Source organism: Nerophis lumbriciformis, linkage group LG09 (genome assembly GCF_033978685.3).
Source record: "Nerophis lumbriciformis linkage group LG09, RoL_Nlum_v2.1, whole genome shotgun sequence".
Taxonomy (NCBI): domain Eukaryota; kingdom Metazoa; phylum Chordata; class Actinopteri; order Syngnathiformes; family Syngnathidae; genus Nerophis; species Nerophis lumbriciformis.
Window position 1 is genome coordinate 25747501 of NC_084556.2, and position 14298 is coordinate 25761798.

Consider the following 14298-nt stretch of genomic DNA (forward strand, 5'->3'; position numbering starts at 1 on the left):
ATAACACCACAGGTACAAATAATCACAGTTTTAAAAGACGAAGTAAAGGAGATGTTGATCTATAAGAAAATGACTGGTTTGACTTCAACCATTTTTAAGGGCCCCTTTAAATGTCATGTTGGTCTCACAGTTTCTTATGCCTTCCAGTAAAGTATTCCATAATGTTGTGCCTCTAAGAGACGGTACCATTCGGCTGAATTTAGTCTTGCGCCTTTGAATACTACAGTTTCCCCTGGTTAGTTGTCTGGTTCTGTATCCACTGTTGTTTTTTAACATATAAAATCCATCACGGGTGGAGGAGCAAGTTCATTCTGATGGCTCTCAAAAGCAAAAATATAATTACTTACGATGTTATAATAATGATAATGCGAGGAGTTTTAAGTGTTTTCCTAAACAGAGACTTGAGTGGCTTCAAGGTGCTCTCAGATGTGTGGGACCAAGTCGCGTGGAAATAGTTAATATGCCTAAATTTCATAGTCTGCATTTATATGACATATGACAAGTGCATCTCAGAGGAGAACACATTTAAGGTTCAGTGTCTCTTCTGTCTGCTGCCCATTCTGCACACAGCTATTTATCTCTCCACCAGAAATAACAGAGTTGCTCATGTGTCAAAGACAATCTGATTGGTCCTGCCTGTCCAAGCTGTAGCTGGAGAACAAATCTACAGAGATAGTTTGAGGGTTACATGGCCACAGAGACACAGGTGGGCTGTCAGGAAGATCAGTGGACTGAAGGAAAAGGGAATCACACCTCTTTTCGCTGTCTCCCACAGAGCCGTGCAGCCTAAATTTCACTGACCCTGAGGGCAACATTGAAATCCTGCAGCAGCTTGACGCCACAATGGAGTGCAACTACTTGATTACGGTCTACCTGGGGTATGGCATCGAGGTTCAGGTCAGTACTTAAGACTCACACGTTGTTATTGTGAGCAGCTGGAATGGTACTATACTTTCAATTCAGTTGACATTTGCACTACAGAAACTGGAAACTTAATTTGTCCCCGATTAGCACTTGAACTAGCGTCTGGATTTTTGTACCAAGAAACACCTCCATCTTGGGATGGAAATTACACCACTGAAGACTATGATTACAGTAATACACATATTGTGGAATGAATACATGATCGAACCATTATCACATATGCAGCAGTTTTTACATTTAAGACCTGATCTACTAAAAGTTTGCGTTTACTAAAACTTGATAGCGCACGCAACGCTGATCTACAAAGCTGTGCCGCTCTTAAATGAGCAAAATAGAGAGCGCAATCCAATTATATGTCTTCATGAATATGCAGACTTTATGGGGATTATTGTAGCGCCTGGGAGAATGAGATGCAAATATAATCTTTTACCACTCGCAATTTGATTCATTAAGACTGCGGCCGCTATTTTGTGTCAATATTTAGCACGTCTAGAAGGTGCGTGCAAATTAGCACAGTTACGCACTAATGACTGTGCGAAAAGAGATCGCTGGAGAGAGAATACTCCATCCAAGTCAACATAATGTAGAAATAAGAATATCAGACATATCGACTCAGCAATGCCATTTTATACCAGCTAAAAGACACCTAAATGTGGTTGTCATGGTGTCTACTGTCGGTTTTTTTGGTGTAAGTTTTTTCATAGGTGATATAATATTAATTTATTGCATAAGAATAAACTTATTAATTTATCTCGTAAGAAAAAACTTGACAAGCGTTTTCCCTCTGTAAAATTCCACAGGCTAAAAGTAGGTTCTGTTGTATAACTCAGGCTTCAATATATTGCAGCACAGAATAGGTGGGACGTATCTTTATTTTCATTATGTTGTACATATAGTAATACAACACAGGTTTTGTATATAGTAAATGAGCGTCTCCATGTTGACAGCAGGTATAAACACAATTACCTCATTTAAAAAATGGCGTTCTGCACCACTTTTGCACTTGTTATCAATTGCTTCCGTGAAATGCTCAGTCATTCACAAACAAGGATGGCGCGAGGGTCACTACTTTGTGAACAAATGTGTGAGCAAATTGTCGAACAGTTTAAGAACAACATTTCTCAACAAGCTACTGCAAGGAATTTAGGGATTTATATATATATATATATATATATATATATATATATATATATATATATATATATATATATATATATATATATATATGTATATGTATATATATATATATATGTATATATATATATATATGTATATATATATATATATATATATATAAATCCCTAAATTCCTTGCAGTTTAAGAACAACATTTCTCAACAAGCTACTGCAAGGAATTTAGGGATTTATATATATATATATATATATATATATATATATATATATATATGTATATATATATATGTATATATATATATATATATATATATATGTATATATATATATATATATATATATATATATATATATATATATATATATATATATAAATCCCTAAATTCCTTGCAGTAGCTTGTTGAGAAATGTTGTTCTTAAACTGTTCGACAATTTGCTCACACATTTGTTCACAAAGTAGTGACCCTCGCGCCATCCTTGTTTGTGAATGACTGAGCATTTCACGGAAGCTGCTTTTATACCCAACCATGGCACCCACCTGTTCCCAATTAGCCTGTTCACCTGTGGGATGTTCCAAATAAGTGTTTGATGAGCATTCCTCAACTTTCTCAGTCTTTTTTGCCACTTGTGCCAGCTTTTTTTAAAAATGTTGCAGGCATCCAATTCCAAATGAGCTAATATTTGCAAAAAAACAACAACTAAGTTTTCCAGTTTGAACGTTAAGTATCTTGTCTTTGCAGTGCATTCAATTGAATATAGGTTGAAAAAGTATTTGCAAATCATTGTATTCTGTTTTTATTTACGATTTACAAAACCTGCCAACGTCACTGGTTTCAGGGTTTGTATATTCTATCGTAACAACAACATGACTGTAAATTGTTACTGGTAGTTTCTTCTCTTGGACTGCTTTTGTGTTTGTGCGCGAGGATTTTTTCCCGGCCGACCGAGCTATTTTTATTCAATACAATTATTAATTGTTAAAATGAATTAAACAACATTTGATATGAAATATATGTTCTGTTAAAACCACCAATGTAAAAAAAAAAAAAAAAAAGCTAGCCAGTGGTGTTCTTGTTTTTATGGTTTGAAAATATGACCTAAAACAAGTTTTAAATAGACCCTTTAATATTGGCCACCTGTATTTTTTTTTTGTGTGTCTTTTTTGCTTTTAAGGTCACAACGATAATATCAGCAGTTGAGTGACTTTTTGCTGAGCACAACACAACATTAGCCTACATAAGACCATCGGTAACAGAGAGAAAGTCACTGTAATTATTATATCGCTATCACATGTCACTGCAAGTGATCCCTTTTATTTACAGGTAATGCGATGTCTTTCTTCAAATAGTGTCCATATAAACTGCTATCGCTCATAATGTGCTTAATAGCCTGCGATGTTTGTTATATAAAACACTCTAAAATGAAATAATGGCACACGGGTTAATCCAGTAAAGAGCTATGACATATTTGCTTTTAGAATTCCGTGTGGGTTGATGGTGATGGACAGGCAGCAAATTGCTTGGGTGTGTAGGTGGATGGGGACAGTCTCAGGTTGAATGTTTGCATAGAAAGACCTTTTATAAAAGGTTATAAAAAATTAACTGTGTGTGTGCGTGCGTGTGTTGCCTGGCATTTGCAATTCTTCAAACAGCTAATTTACCACTGGAGACTTTAAACTATGTGAGCTTTGTCTCGCCTGCCTCTGGAGGGCTAAGATAAGTCTTGACTGAGTATACTCCTTCTGAAGAGTGTATTTTTCCAACAACTACAGGCTCTCTTACCTGCACATATCTACACACACACACACACACACACACACACACACACACACACACACACACACACACACACACACACACACACACACACACACACACACACACACACATACTTGGCAGCATTTGATCTTTCTGCTGTGAACCACCACTGATTCCTCAGTGCATTTGACAAAATATTCATTGGACACTTTCAAGGCAGCAAATCAAAAAAGGAAGTTTCCGTCCGCTGTACCAATGAGCTGATTACGATTGCGGAATTTTACAGACCAGCGTGTGACACAGCTAAAAAAAAGTGAAGCCCTGGTGTCTTTTATTCTTTTCTTGAGATATATCGAAGTCAAGCGTGTGTCACGCCTCCTTGTCAGCAGTCGTCACTTTCTGCCTGGAGGCAATCCATGTCTCATGGTAATTTGTGGAAGGCTCGGTTTTTCTAGATCTCTAAAGTTTTAACACAAAGTGGTGACTATATTTTTTTACCATTTTAAATACTGTTGTTGAAACAGATATCATAAACAATCGACAGCAATTATAGAGCTTTTTTCCCCCTACACAGGCTATATTGTAAAGTGAATCAATTAATCCAGGAGTTTACCTGCACTTTTTAATTCATATTGTAAAGTGTAAAAAGGTTTGATGCGTTGTTCAGGTGACACTTAAAACATTTGAATATCACGTAAAAAAATATTAATTTCAGCTTTTCATCTTCAAATGTTAAACAAATATGTGATATAAACTCATTACATGCAAAGTGAGATATGTCAAGCTTGTATTTGTTGTGATTTTGATGATCATGGAGAGGGACAAGCGGTAGAAAATGGATGGATGGAAGGTTTACATTTTTGAAAACTTGACATTTTCAGGGTTCCATTAGCTGTAAGCCTCAATCATCGAAATTATATCAAAATAAGTGCCGATGTCATATACCAGTTTCACCCTGTAAATCTAATTGCTGGTATAAACAAAGCTTTGCGCAACATTCAATTTGTTTTAGTTTCATCTGTATACTAAAACTACTCTCCTATTGAAGACGGTAGGCTAGCAATGCAACAAGCATATCAAAGTGACGTTTTCTAGAGTTAGGTTTGTGTTTGGCACTGTGGTCTAAACCAAAATAAAAAATTAAGATATGGTGTTTACATTTGGTCTGGTTATGGTTATGGTATTTTGAACATGCATAAGGTTACAATAATATGTTACGACACATACAGTATGTTCAGTTTCTCATTACAGCATGTCCGAAAAGGGATAGGAAGAAGCAGAGCTTATTTAATACTGCCCCTTTTCCGTTGCGTAGCAATTTCTAGCACATTTGTTAGTTCACTTCCTGTACTCAATCTGTAAGACAAACAAATAGATAAATAATAAATACATGAGTAAATAAATAAATAATCAATTAGCATCTCATAAATAAATAGTTACCAGCAAATAGTTATTCCCAAAATGAAATGAATGAGATTGCAGTATTTCATTGTTTGATAAGGTTCAAAATGTTTATCAGATTTCTTCATCCTTGTACTTTGTAAAAACTTTGTGTTTCAACAATGAATTGAACTGGATCATATTAGTACATTGTTTGACTTATTTGCTTAATCCATTCCATAATTTAATTTTACATACTGATGTACTAAAGTTTTTAGGTGTTGTACGTGCATACAAATGTTTTAACCTAAATTTTTCTCCGAGGTTGTATTTCTCCACCTTTGTTGAGAAGAATTGTTGTACATTCTTGGGTAGCAGGTTATAGTTTTCTTTATACATCATTTTTGCTGTTTGCAAATGCACCAAATTGTTGAATTTCAATATTTTTTATTTAATAAATAGAGGGTTTGAATATTCTTTAATCCAACATTATGTGTTATTCTGACTGACATTTTCTGTAACACATTTAGTGAATGAAGTGTAGTTTTGTAGTTATGTCCCCATATTTCCGCACAATAACTTAGATATGGTAACACTAGCAAGCAGTAGAGAATATGGAGTGATTTTTTAACAAAAACATGTTTTAGTGTTGTTCATTATTGATGTATTTCTTGCCATCTCATGTTTTTTATGTGATTTCCAATTAATGTTATTGTTTAATATTACACTTAAATAATTTGTTTATTTTACCCTGTCGATGTCTATTCCATCTATTTGTATTTGTGTTGGACTTTCTTTCTTACTGTTACCAAATAGCAATATTTTAGTTTTACTGAAATTCAAAGATATTCTGTTTTTGTCAAACCATAGAAATGTGTTCATTTCTTCTGTTATTATTTTTATGAGCTTCTGTGTTCTCTCCTGAACATGACAGTTGTGTCGTCTGTTACTTTACAGATATATGTTGGTCCCAGTATTAATCCCTGGGGTACGCTGCAAGATATATTTAGTGCTGTTCAAGCTCAGTTCTAGACCAACTGTCTGATGCCATAACTTTCGAATTTGTCTATTAAGATCTTATGATTAATTGTGCTAAATACTTTTGTTAGATCCATGACACTGTTTACCATCTATCGTTTGCATTGGTAATCTTTTCCATCTTTTTGATTAATGCCATTGATATTGAGACGTTAGCTCTTTATCCATATTGGTTGTCAGCAGGTGTTCCACTTTTAATAATGAATTTGATGTTCATGTTGTTTTTAAAAAAAATTCAATATTTTTTTTTAATCATCAAAAGTAAGGAAACAGGTCAATAATTTGTAAACTAGTGTTTGTCTCTAGTATAATAAATGGGTACAACTTTTGCTATTTTTATTTTATTTTGTTTTAATTTGCTTGTTTGAAATGATAGATTGCTGATATAAGTTAACAGTTCTAAAATCTCTTTAATAACCTTTTTTATGGTGTGGACTTCAAATACTTCAAAGATTCTCTATAGTAATTTATTCCCTATATGCAAGACATGCAGAAGAATCGAGATACCGTTTCTCTATAACCCTGCAAATTTACAAGTTCTGGGAGAGAGTGGTTGCTGCGTCTACTCTACATGTTCCGCCATCTTCAGATATGATGATCATATTGAACATATTTAAATAAAAAGGCATAAAGGCATTTAAATGAAATGTACAAATATAACAAAACACTTTAACTTGGTTGTCAGTGTAAGGTAGGAACAAACATAAGAAAAAAAAAATCACTACAACCAAGCAAATATTAAATCAGTATTCTAGAAATGCTGAAATAAACAATAGAATTGCTAATGTTAATATATGCACAGCTCTGTGTTGCACATAGTTGATTTAGAGTTGGCACTGCCATTTCGGAACAAAATCCTGCGCAGTAAAGAACATATGCATTTAGTTATGACCTGACTGAACAGCTTTGGTCAAACTAAATTATTCCAAACAAAATAGGTGTCTGCTGGGTTAAATATGTAAACGTATATAGTGTATAATTGACTATTTTCTACTGTTTTCAGTTAAATATGTTTTAAAGAAAAGTTGTATACGCATCTACCACGGCCACCTTATTACTGATTCATGTCTTTGGTCAATGTCATGTTCATAGTTGAGCTTTGTGTGAACCCAACTGCACCGGAGTTCACTTGCAAAATGACAGATGCCTACAGTATCTCCCAAGCTGTTTAAGCCTGCTTATTTAAATGCACACCATGGTTCAGATGATATTTCGCAGAAGTGTTTTTATTTTACCTAAAGTGTGCACACACCCTGAACTACTAAATGTTCGCAGGTAGTAAAAGACGTGCAACCTCATAGTGCACACAGAGCAGACCTACACAGCTCATGCTCGGATTGCGTCTCTTGAATGAGCAAAATAGAGAGCACAATCCATTTAGCATGTCTATGACAGTGTATATGCAGAATATATTGCTGACTATTAGAACACCCACAATAGTAGGAGGAGATGCAAATATAATTATTGAGCAGGCGCAATGTGATTTATCCAGGCTAAACTATTCTGCGCCCGCAGTTTTGTGTCTATATTTAGCATGTGCATCCAGCTCGGTACAGTTACACACAAATGACCTTGACGCGGTCATAAGGAGCCGATTACCGTAATATGACAGATGATGGAGAGGGACTCTAACAATCGACATATTTCTGTCAAAAATAAGCTAATATACGTACCGTCTGTCCAGCAATTCCATATTTAAAGTTATGAATCACTGCAGGGCTGATTTGGAGACAATTAAAGACCAAAACAATGTCTGCTGTCATGTTTTCATAGCGTTAGTTTTTCACATACAGGGAATATATCATCAGTATATCTCCTATGTTAAAAAACTTCACGCAACATGCATTTTCTTGTCGCTGCATCATTGCAGTGTGTCACGACCAGAATTGGACGCTGAACACAGGCGCAGGATTTCAGAAGCAGTTCTTTATTTATGACAAGGGAAGGGATCAAAAACGGGAGAAACAGAACAGGCTATTGAAACAGATCTAACCTGACCACTAAATTTACAAAATTATTGACAAACTCAAAACGTTCCAGCTACGGAGGGAAAAAGGTTCTAAGAAAAAAACAAAACAAATACAACAAAAATCACTCCAACTGACCTTACCTGACACAATTACAAACCAAACCTCTCCCGAGGATCCAAGGTAGCACAAAAACGTGGCTATGGCTGTGGACAAGACTGTGGCAAAGAAACGCTGGAAGTACGCACTGGAAGATACAAGACACTCTAGCACAGGATAGAACGAGGACAAGACATTTAAGCATGGGGGAACAGGTGAATTCAATCAGGACAAACGATGACACACGAGGAAGGGCAAGTGATCTGAAACGAGAGGTAGAGTTAGATTTTCAAAATAAAACAGGAAGTGAAAAGACAACCTAAAACCAGACAAAACACAGACAAGACTTCACCCAGGTGTGACACAGTGTACCGTCACAGTTATCGCCGGTGTTGCGGCTAAAACACAGGTCTCCGAGAGCGCACCGTGGGCGTGCTAAAAATAGATGATCTCGATTGTGATTCTATATTGCAGAAAGGGTGCTGTACACGTTATATTTGTGTGATGAATTTTCAACAGCATTGCAAAACTGCATAGGTCGGAAAGCATAAAAACATGAATGTGGAGGGGATTGATTGTCTCCATGATGACAGCCCATATAGTACATGCAAAATCTTAATTTAAATAGGGCGGTCTGCACCATGTTTGCACTTGCTATCAATTGTAGACAAAGTCTTTGTAGATCACCTGCAACACTACCACTAATACTCCATGCAATGTTATAGTTTGCTGTTTAGAACTTGTTTTTTGGATCTAAGTACGTCAGGCCCTAAACCTCGCGAGACCTGGTGTAGTCCTGTGTGACATTGCACATGATTGCTGGTCAGTCTCAAATTTTTTTTGGGGGGGGGGACTTTTGAGGCATAGTTTTCTCCCAGGATGTGGTCAAATTCAGGTAATTTGTATGACGTTGAAGGTTTCCCTCTACGATCGGTAATGCAAGCAAAACAAGACAGCTATATATCTGTTGTCCAGTCTTTACTTCATTAAGGGTCTGACATACACACACACACACACACACACACACACACACACACACACACACACACACACACACACCAACTGATCTATTAGGCACCTCAATTTAAATGCTCTTTCCTTTCATTTCAAGAGTTCCACTTTTCATCGTGTTGTGCAAAGTCATTTTGGTGATACTAATCTCCCTTTAATCACAGTATCCAATAAGGAGAGAGCAAAGCCATGAACAGTCGGTGGAGTGAGTAAATTGATTGCTTCCACTTTCCTGATGAGTTTATTTGCCATTTTCGCTCATCCATCTCTGAGGACTCCGACTTCACCCCGCTCATTTCTGTGGGCGGATTATACCACAGACATACTGACATACTAATCAAATGGGAAGCTGTGATGTTAAACCAAACAAATTCAGACATGCATTTGTAAAAATAGAGAAAAATGCCAAACCCCCAATAGATCAGCATCTTGGTTGATGAACAAGTTTTGGCAAGCAACCACTGTTAGGAAGGACAGTCATCAGTGAGACCAGCATGATACAAGACAGATGGAGGGAAATTGGCAATTGAGGAATCCGAAGGGCATATGGTTCATTTTTTTCATTAGAATTCATGTTAGTCTTGTACAGTTTTCTAGAAATCATATATAAAGTATGGTAGTGACTGTCAGTACTTGAGTTACATTCAAATATTAGTGTTGATTTTACTAGAATTAATGTGGTAGCCCTAGTCTCTTGTAAGAACCACTTCCAGGGGATAATGAGTATACCATGTAATCAAGACACTTTTCTGTCAGAAGCCTGATCTCTGTTCCCACAACTCATGCATTTCCTCGCCTGCTATAATGACCATTCTATGATTCATTTGCAGGAAGTAAGATACAAGTTTGATCTCACATGAACTAAGAAACCTAAAAAAAAGAACGTATATTCACAATATTCATTTTTAAAGCATGAAATACAGAAATGGTATGTAGTGGGATAAATATTACAGGTGCTTGGTTTAAAAAAATGAAAATATATATCAAAAATAATAATCATAACAATATTACAGTAATATTAATACATTTTATTTAAAAGTGCTTTTCTAAAATCTGTTACGTTATTTACAGTAAGAAATACAAGTATGATTTAAAGAATATACAAAAAGAAATTAATAAAGAAAACATCAATCATTAACTTTAAAAACTACGCATTGCATTAAAAAAGCAATGACGAATTTCACCACACCTAGTGGGTGTGTGACAATCATTAGTACTTTAACTTTAACTTATCATGCAGAACCAACTTTTTTTTACCTAATGGTACCTGCTTATGTGTATTTAAGATCTGTACAAGTCCCGAAAATTTGAAATCAAACTATGGAGGCACTGCAGAGGTGTTTATAAGACAATCTTGCCTTCTTTCATACTTCCGCCAAACAATCCATTTGAAATTGTGTTCAAGAGTGACGTCAGCAGATTATCCACATATGGTAGACAATTACCAAAACATCCTTCTGTGAGTCAGCAAATTCAAATGTATGGTAAACGGGCTGTGTTACAACATCATGCTGACGATGAAACCCGAATAAGGAAAATAATCTGCTGTTTGTTTGCTTTAACCTGCAAAAGTCACTGCACAAACTTTCAGCCTCATCTGAAGTGCCTTACTTTTAACTTTTATGATTCGTGGCAACGCACCTTCAACTCGGAAGAAGTCTTTGTGTGTGCATTGCAAAATCTATGCAAATGTTTCACCCATCATTACATTGTATGTATACTAAAAGTAAGTGTTTTAAATGTAGAAAAAATATCTAAATACGACCGCTTTAATAATGTTAATATACTATAAGAATTATTTGTACTGTATCTATTATAGTTCCCAATCTCAAGTTCTATTAATTATGTAGCTTTTACATCAGTAGGTATTTAAAAAAAGCCCCAATGTCATCGTTCCCTATAGGCCTACATAACGAGCTTCTCTCTAAGGATATTCAGTCACACACTTTTTTTTACACTTTACAAATTCAATTCAGAACATAACAATAAATGCACACATGATAACATGTGTGGTCCAATGATACATCTTTGTGGTGTACCCTAATTATTAAGAATATCAGAATATCATTGAATAGAAACAAAGGCATGATGTACCTATGAAGGTTCTCATTCATCCAGGTTGTTGTCATCTCAGGGCATTCAATCGTTCGCACACCCGCCTGGTTTTTGGAGTAAATATTTGGGGTTTTGGCACCAACCGTTTGGACTAGATCTGACCAATCTAAGACTATGAGCACGAACTGATGAAGCCTACTCTGATGAGCGGCGAAATGTCTTCCAAGACAAACCAAGCAGTCCAGCTTGATGGTTGTAATGTAAATGAGGTTAAAGCAACTTGACTGTTGACACTAATTGTCATATGGTTAGCTAACTTACACTTGTTTGCGCCCATCTCAACCACATCCATTTTCTCCATCTAGTATTTACTTTTGTTTTCCTTCCCAACATTGCATATTATTTACAATTGTTTTTAGGGGACACATTGAGGTTTTAGCAGAATATGGCCATGGTATACAACTGTTTAAAATCTGTTTTGGAGCTAAGGTTATCTTTTATCATACATTATAGCATATAATATGTACATGCCATAGTGTCAAGGTCTTCAGTCTCTGTGGAAATGTTGTCCTTCTGTGTCTGTTTCAATGCCTCCTGCTCTTTTGGTAAAATACGGTGAATTCTGTAGGGACTGTGAGAGTTTGATACATTTAAGGGGTTAGGAGCCCAGACAGGGGCAATTTCTCCCACTGCCACAAAGCATGATTGGAGGAGTGGTTCCATTTTCTGACAGGCTTAAGGCGGCAACATTGGACCGAGGATAGATTTTGTGGTCAATATTGTGGATCTCATTTCTTCTGCTCCGTCCTTTCTCCAACTCTTTCCTTGATTCTCATTTCCATACTAATGTCACAGTTTTTCTATTTGTCCAGCTATTTCAATGCCACAGTCAGCATCTGTTATAGTGGAAAGCCCTCAACCTTAAATAGTCTTGGCTATTCCAGGCTTTGAATTAATTATATATAACTCACACAATCTCCAGTTTTACGCCCATCAGCATCAATCATGTATGCTGATTTGACTCAGCACTTTTAACTCGGGCATTAATGATCCACTGTAGGTGTTCCAAATCAAAGGTTGGCAAGACAGCATTTCAGAGGGTGCAGAAACATAAACTAAAGACGCTGTGCTTTACTAGTATTGCTGTTCAGCAATGGGTTTCCAAGACTGTGTGAGAAAGCATAGATGTACTCATCCCATTTAAAATAAATGACAAGTGATAAGAATTCAGCCTGGATTCAATCCTTTATCAATAAACACTACAATGCTAATATTTTTAAAATTCCATCAAACAGACAGATCAATATCAGCAACACAGTGCAATGTTTGGACCAAATAGCCAAGACAATGGTCAGCTTACAAGTTTTTACGGAATACAAGCTGTTATTGTTGTTATTGCAGCTGGTAATGCTATAGGTTTCGAGCAAAATTTCAGGTTAAGAGCCTCCTCATAGCTAGTTGGCGTAGCGAATACCAGAGTGTACCTCATAAGGTCCGACCAAAACATCCAGTGTCTCACTCGCTAGCTAATAGCTACAAAGACCTATGTTTTTATTTTTTTTAAACCTATGGAACAAAAAAAGTGAGTGCGAAAAAGAGTGCTGAGAAAAAGAAGTGGATGATTTTCATTGAGTTAAAGCAATAAATCATCAAATAATCATCACTTTTTGTTTACAATATTTTTTTGCTATTTATTTGCCCTCTTAGGGCGAATGATGTTTTTTATTTGTATTTAATTGAACATAATTGCACATTAGTGGCATGTGGTTACCTGTTCTCCTTTTTTAATGTAGCTTACTGTAGCAGGTGAGTATAAGTAAATGAGTCAACAGAGATAAGAACCCAATTTAGAAAAAAGACTCGCAAGTTTTGAACGTCTTGCTCATGACTTGCACATCTCCACAGCTAACCCTTTTAAGGGTTAACAATTGGTACTCAATACAAATCAAATCAATAGTCACGTTTATAAGCAGCATCAACACTTCACATACGGCCTCTTGTCAGTGCCGGGTAAATTTCTATATTGATCCAAGTACTCCTTTTTTTAATCCCAGTATATTTTACCAAAGAAGAAAATGACCGTGACATTGACTCTGACAGAGCATGACTGATGAGGCAAAGCATTAGTTTAGTTGGTGTTAATTGGCTTCTCGTGCGTTGAATGAATCACTACTCTTGTACAATGATGCCTGCTGACAGCATTCAAGATACCATTGTTATACTCACCCGTCACAACATTATCCTGAACTGATCTGTGATCCAAGTTTACGGTGTTTTTTTTATATACCACCTCAGAATATTAACATAGAGGATTAAAGCAGGTACAACATTTACACAAAAAATGTTTTGGAATCATAAGAAACAAGTGTTATGTTTCATCTAACAAGATCGACTGTGAACATGTTTCATTAAAAACAAATAACTATAGATGCTCCGATCGAGCAAATGGGATCGGATCAGGGGTGATATTTGCCTTTTTTAAGTGATCTGTGATTGGCTAATGAGTTGCGAAGCCCAGCCGATCTTTACCACAGCTTTGTCCCAGTGTTCACATGGCTAAAGATTGTACACACATGAAAGATTCCTTCAAAAGTGATGCGCGCTCAGGGAAACACAATTATATTTCCACATGCCTTGTTACACACATGCAGGAGTCGCATGAATTCCAGAGGGGTGCATGTCTTGCCATAACACCGGCTCCAACTGGAGAGCAAGCTGTATTGTCGTCGATCCACTGTGAGAACCCCCGTACAACATAAAGTTCCAAAATATAAAAATGTTTGTGGTCTCCTTTATTTTGAGAAGTTTTGAAATATATCAAAATACATATTGGTACTGGTACATGCACACACCAAGCAGGACGACACAAAAGTTAACCGCTAAAACTTTGATGTAAAATTAGGAGCAATTGATCTAGATGTCAATACTATCAAT

At 36.1% G+C, this 14298-nt stretch overlaps 1 protein-coding gene across 2 annotated transcripts in view; it reads left to right on the forward strand.

Annotated features, from left to right (window-relative positions):
- LOC133607456 (seizure protein 6 homolog) overlaps positions 1-14298 on the forward strand; it is a 260081-nt gene that overhangs the window by 128401 nt on the left and 117382 nt on the right. For both annotated transcript variants that reach the window (XM_061962086.2, XM_061962087.1), the window contains exon 3: positions 776-897. In XM_061962086.2, the coding sequence (XP_061818070.1) occupies positions 776-897 (122 nt within the window). The remainder of the gene's footprint in view (positions 1-775; positions 898-14298) is intronic.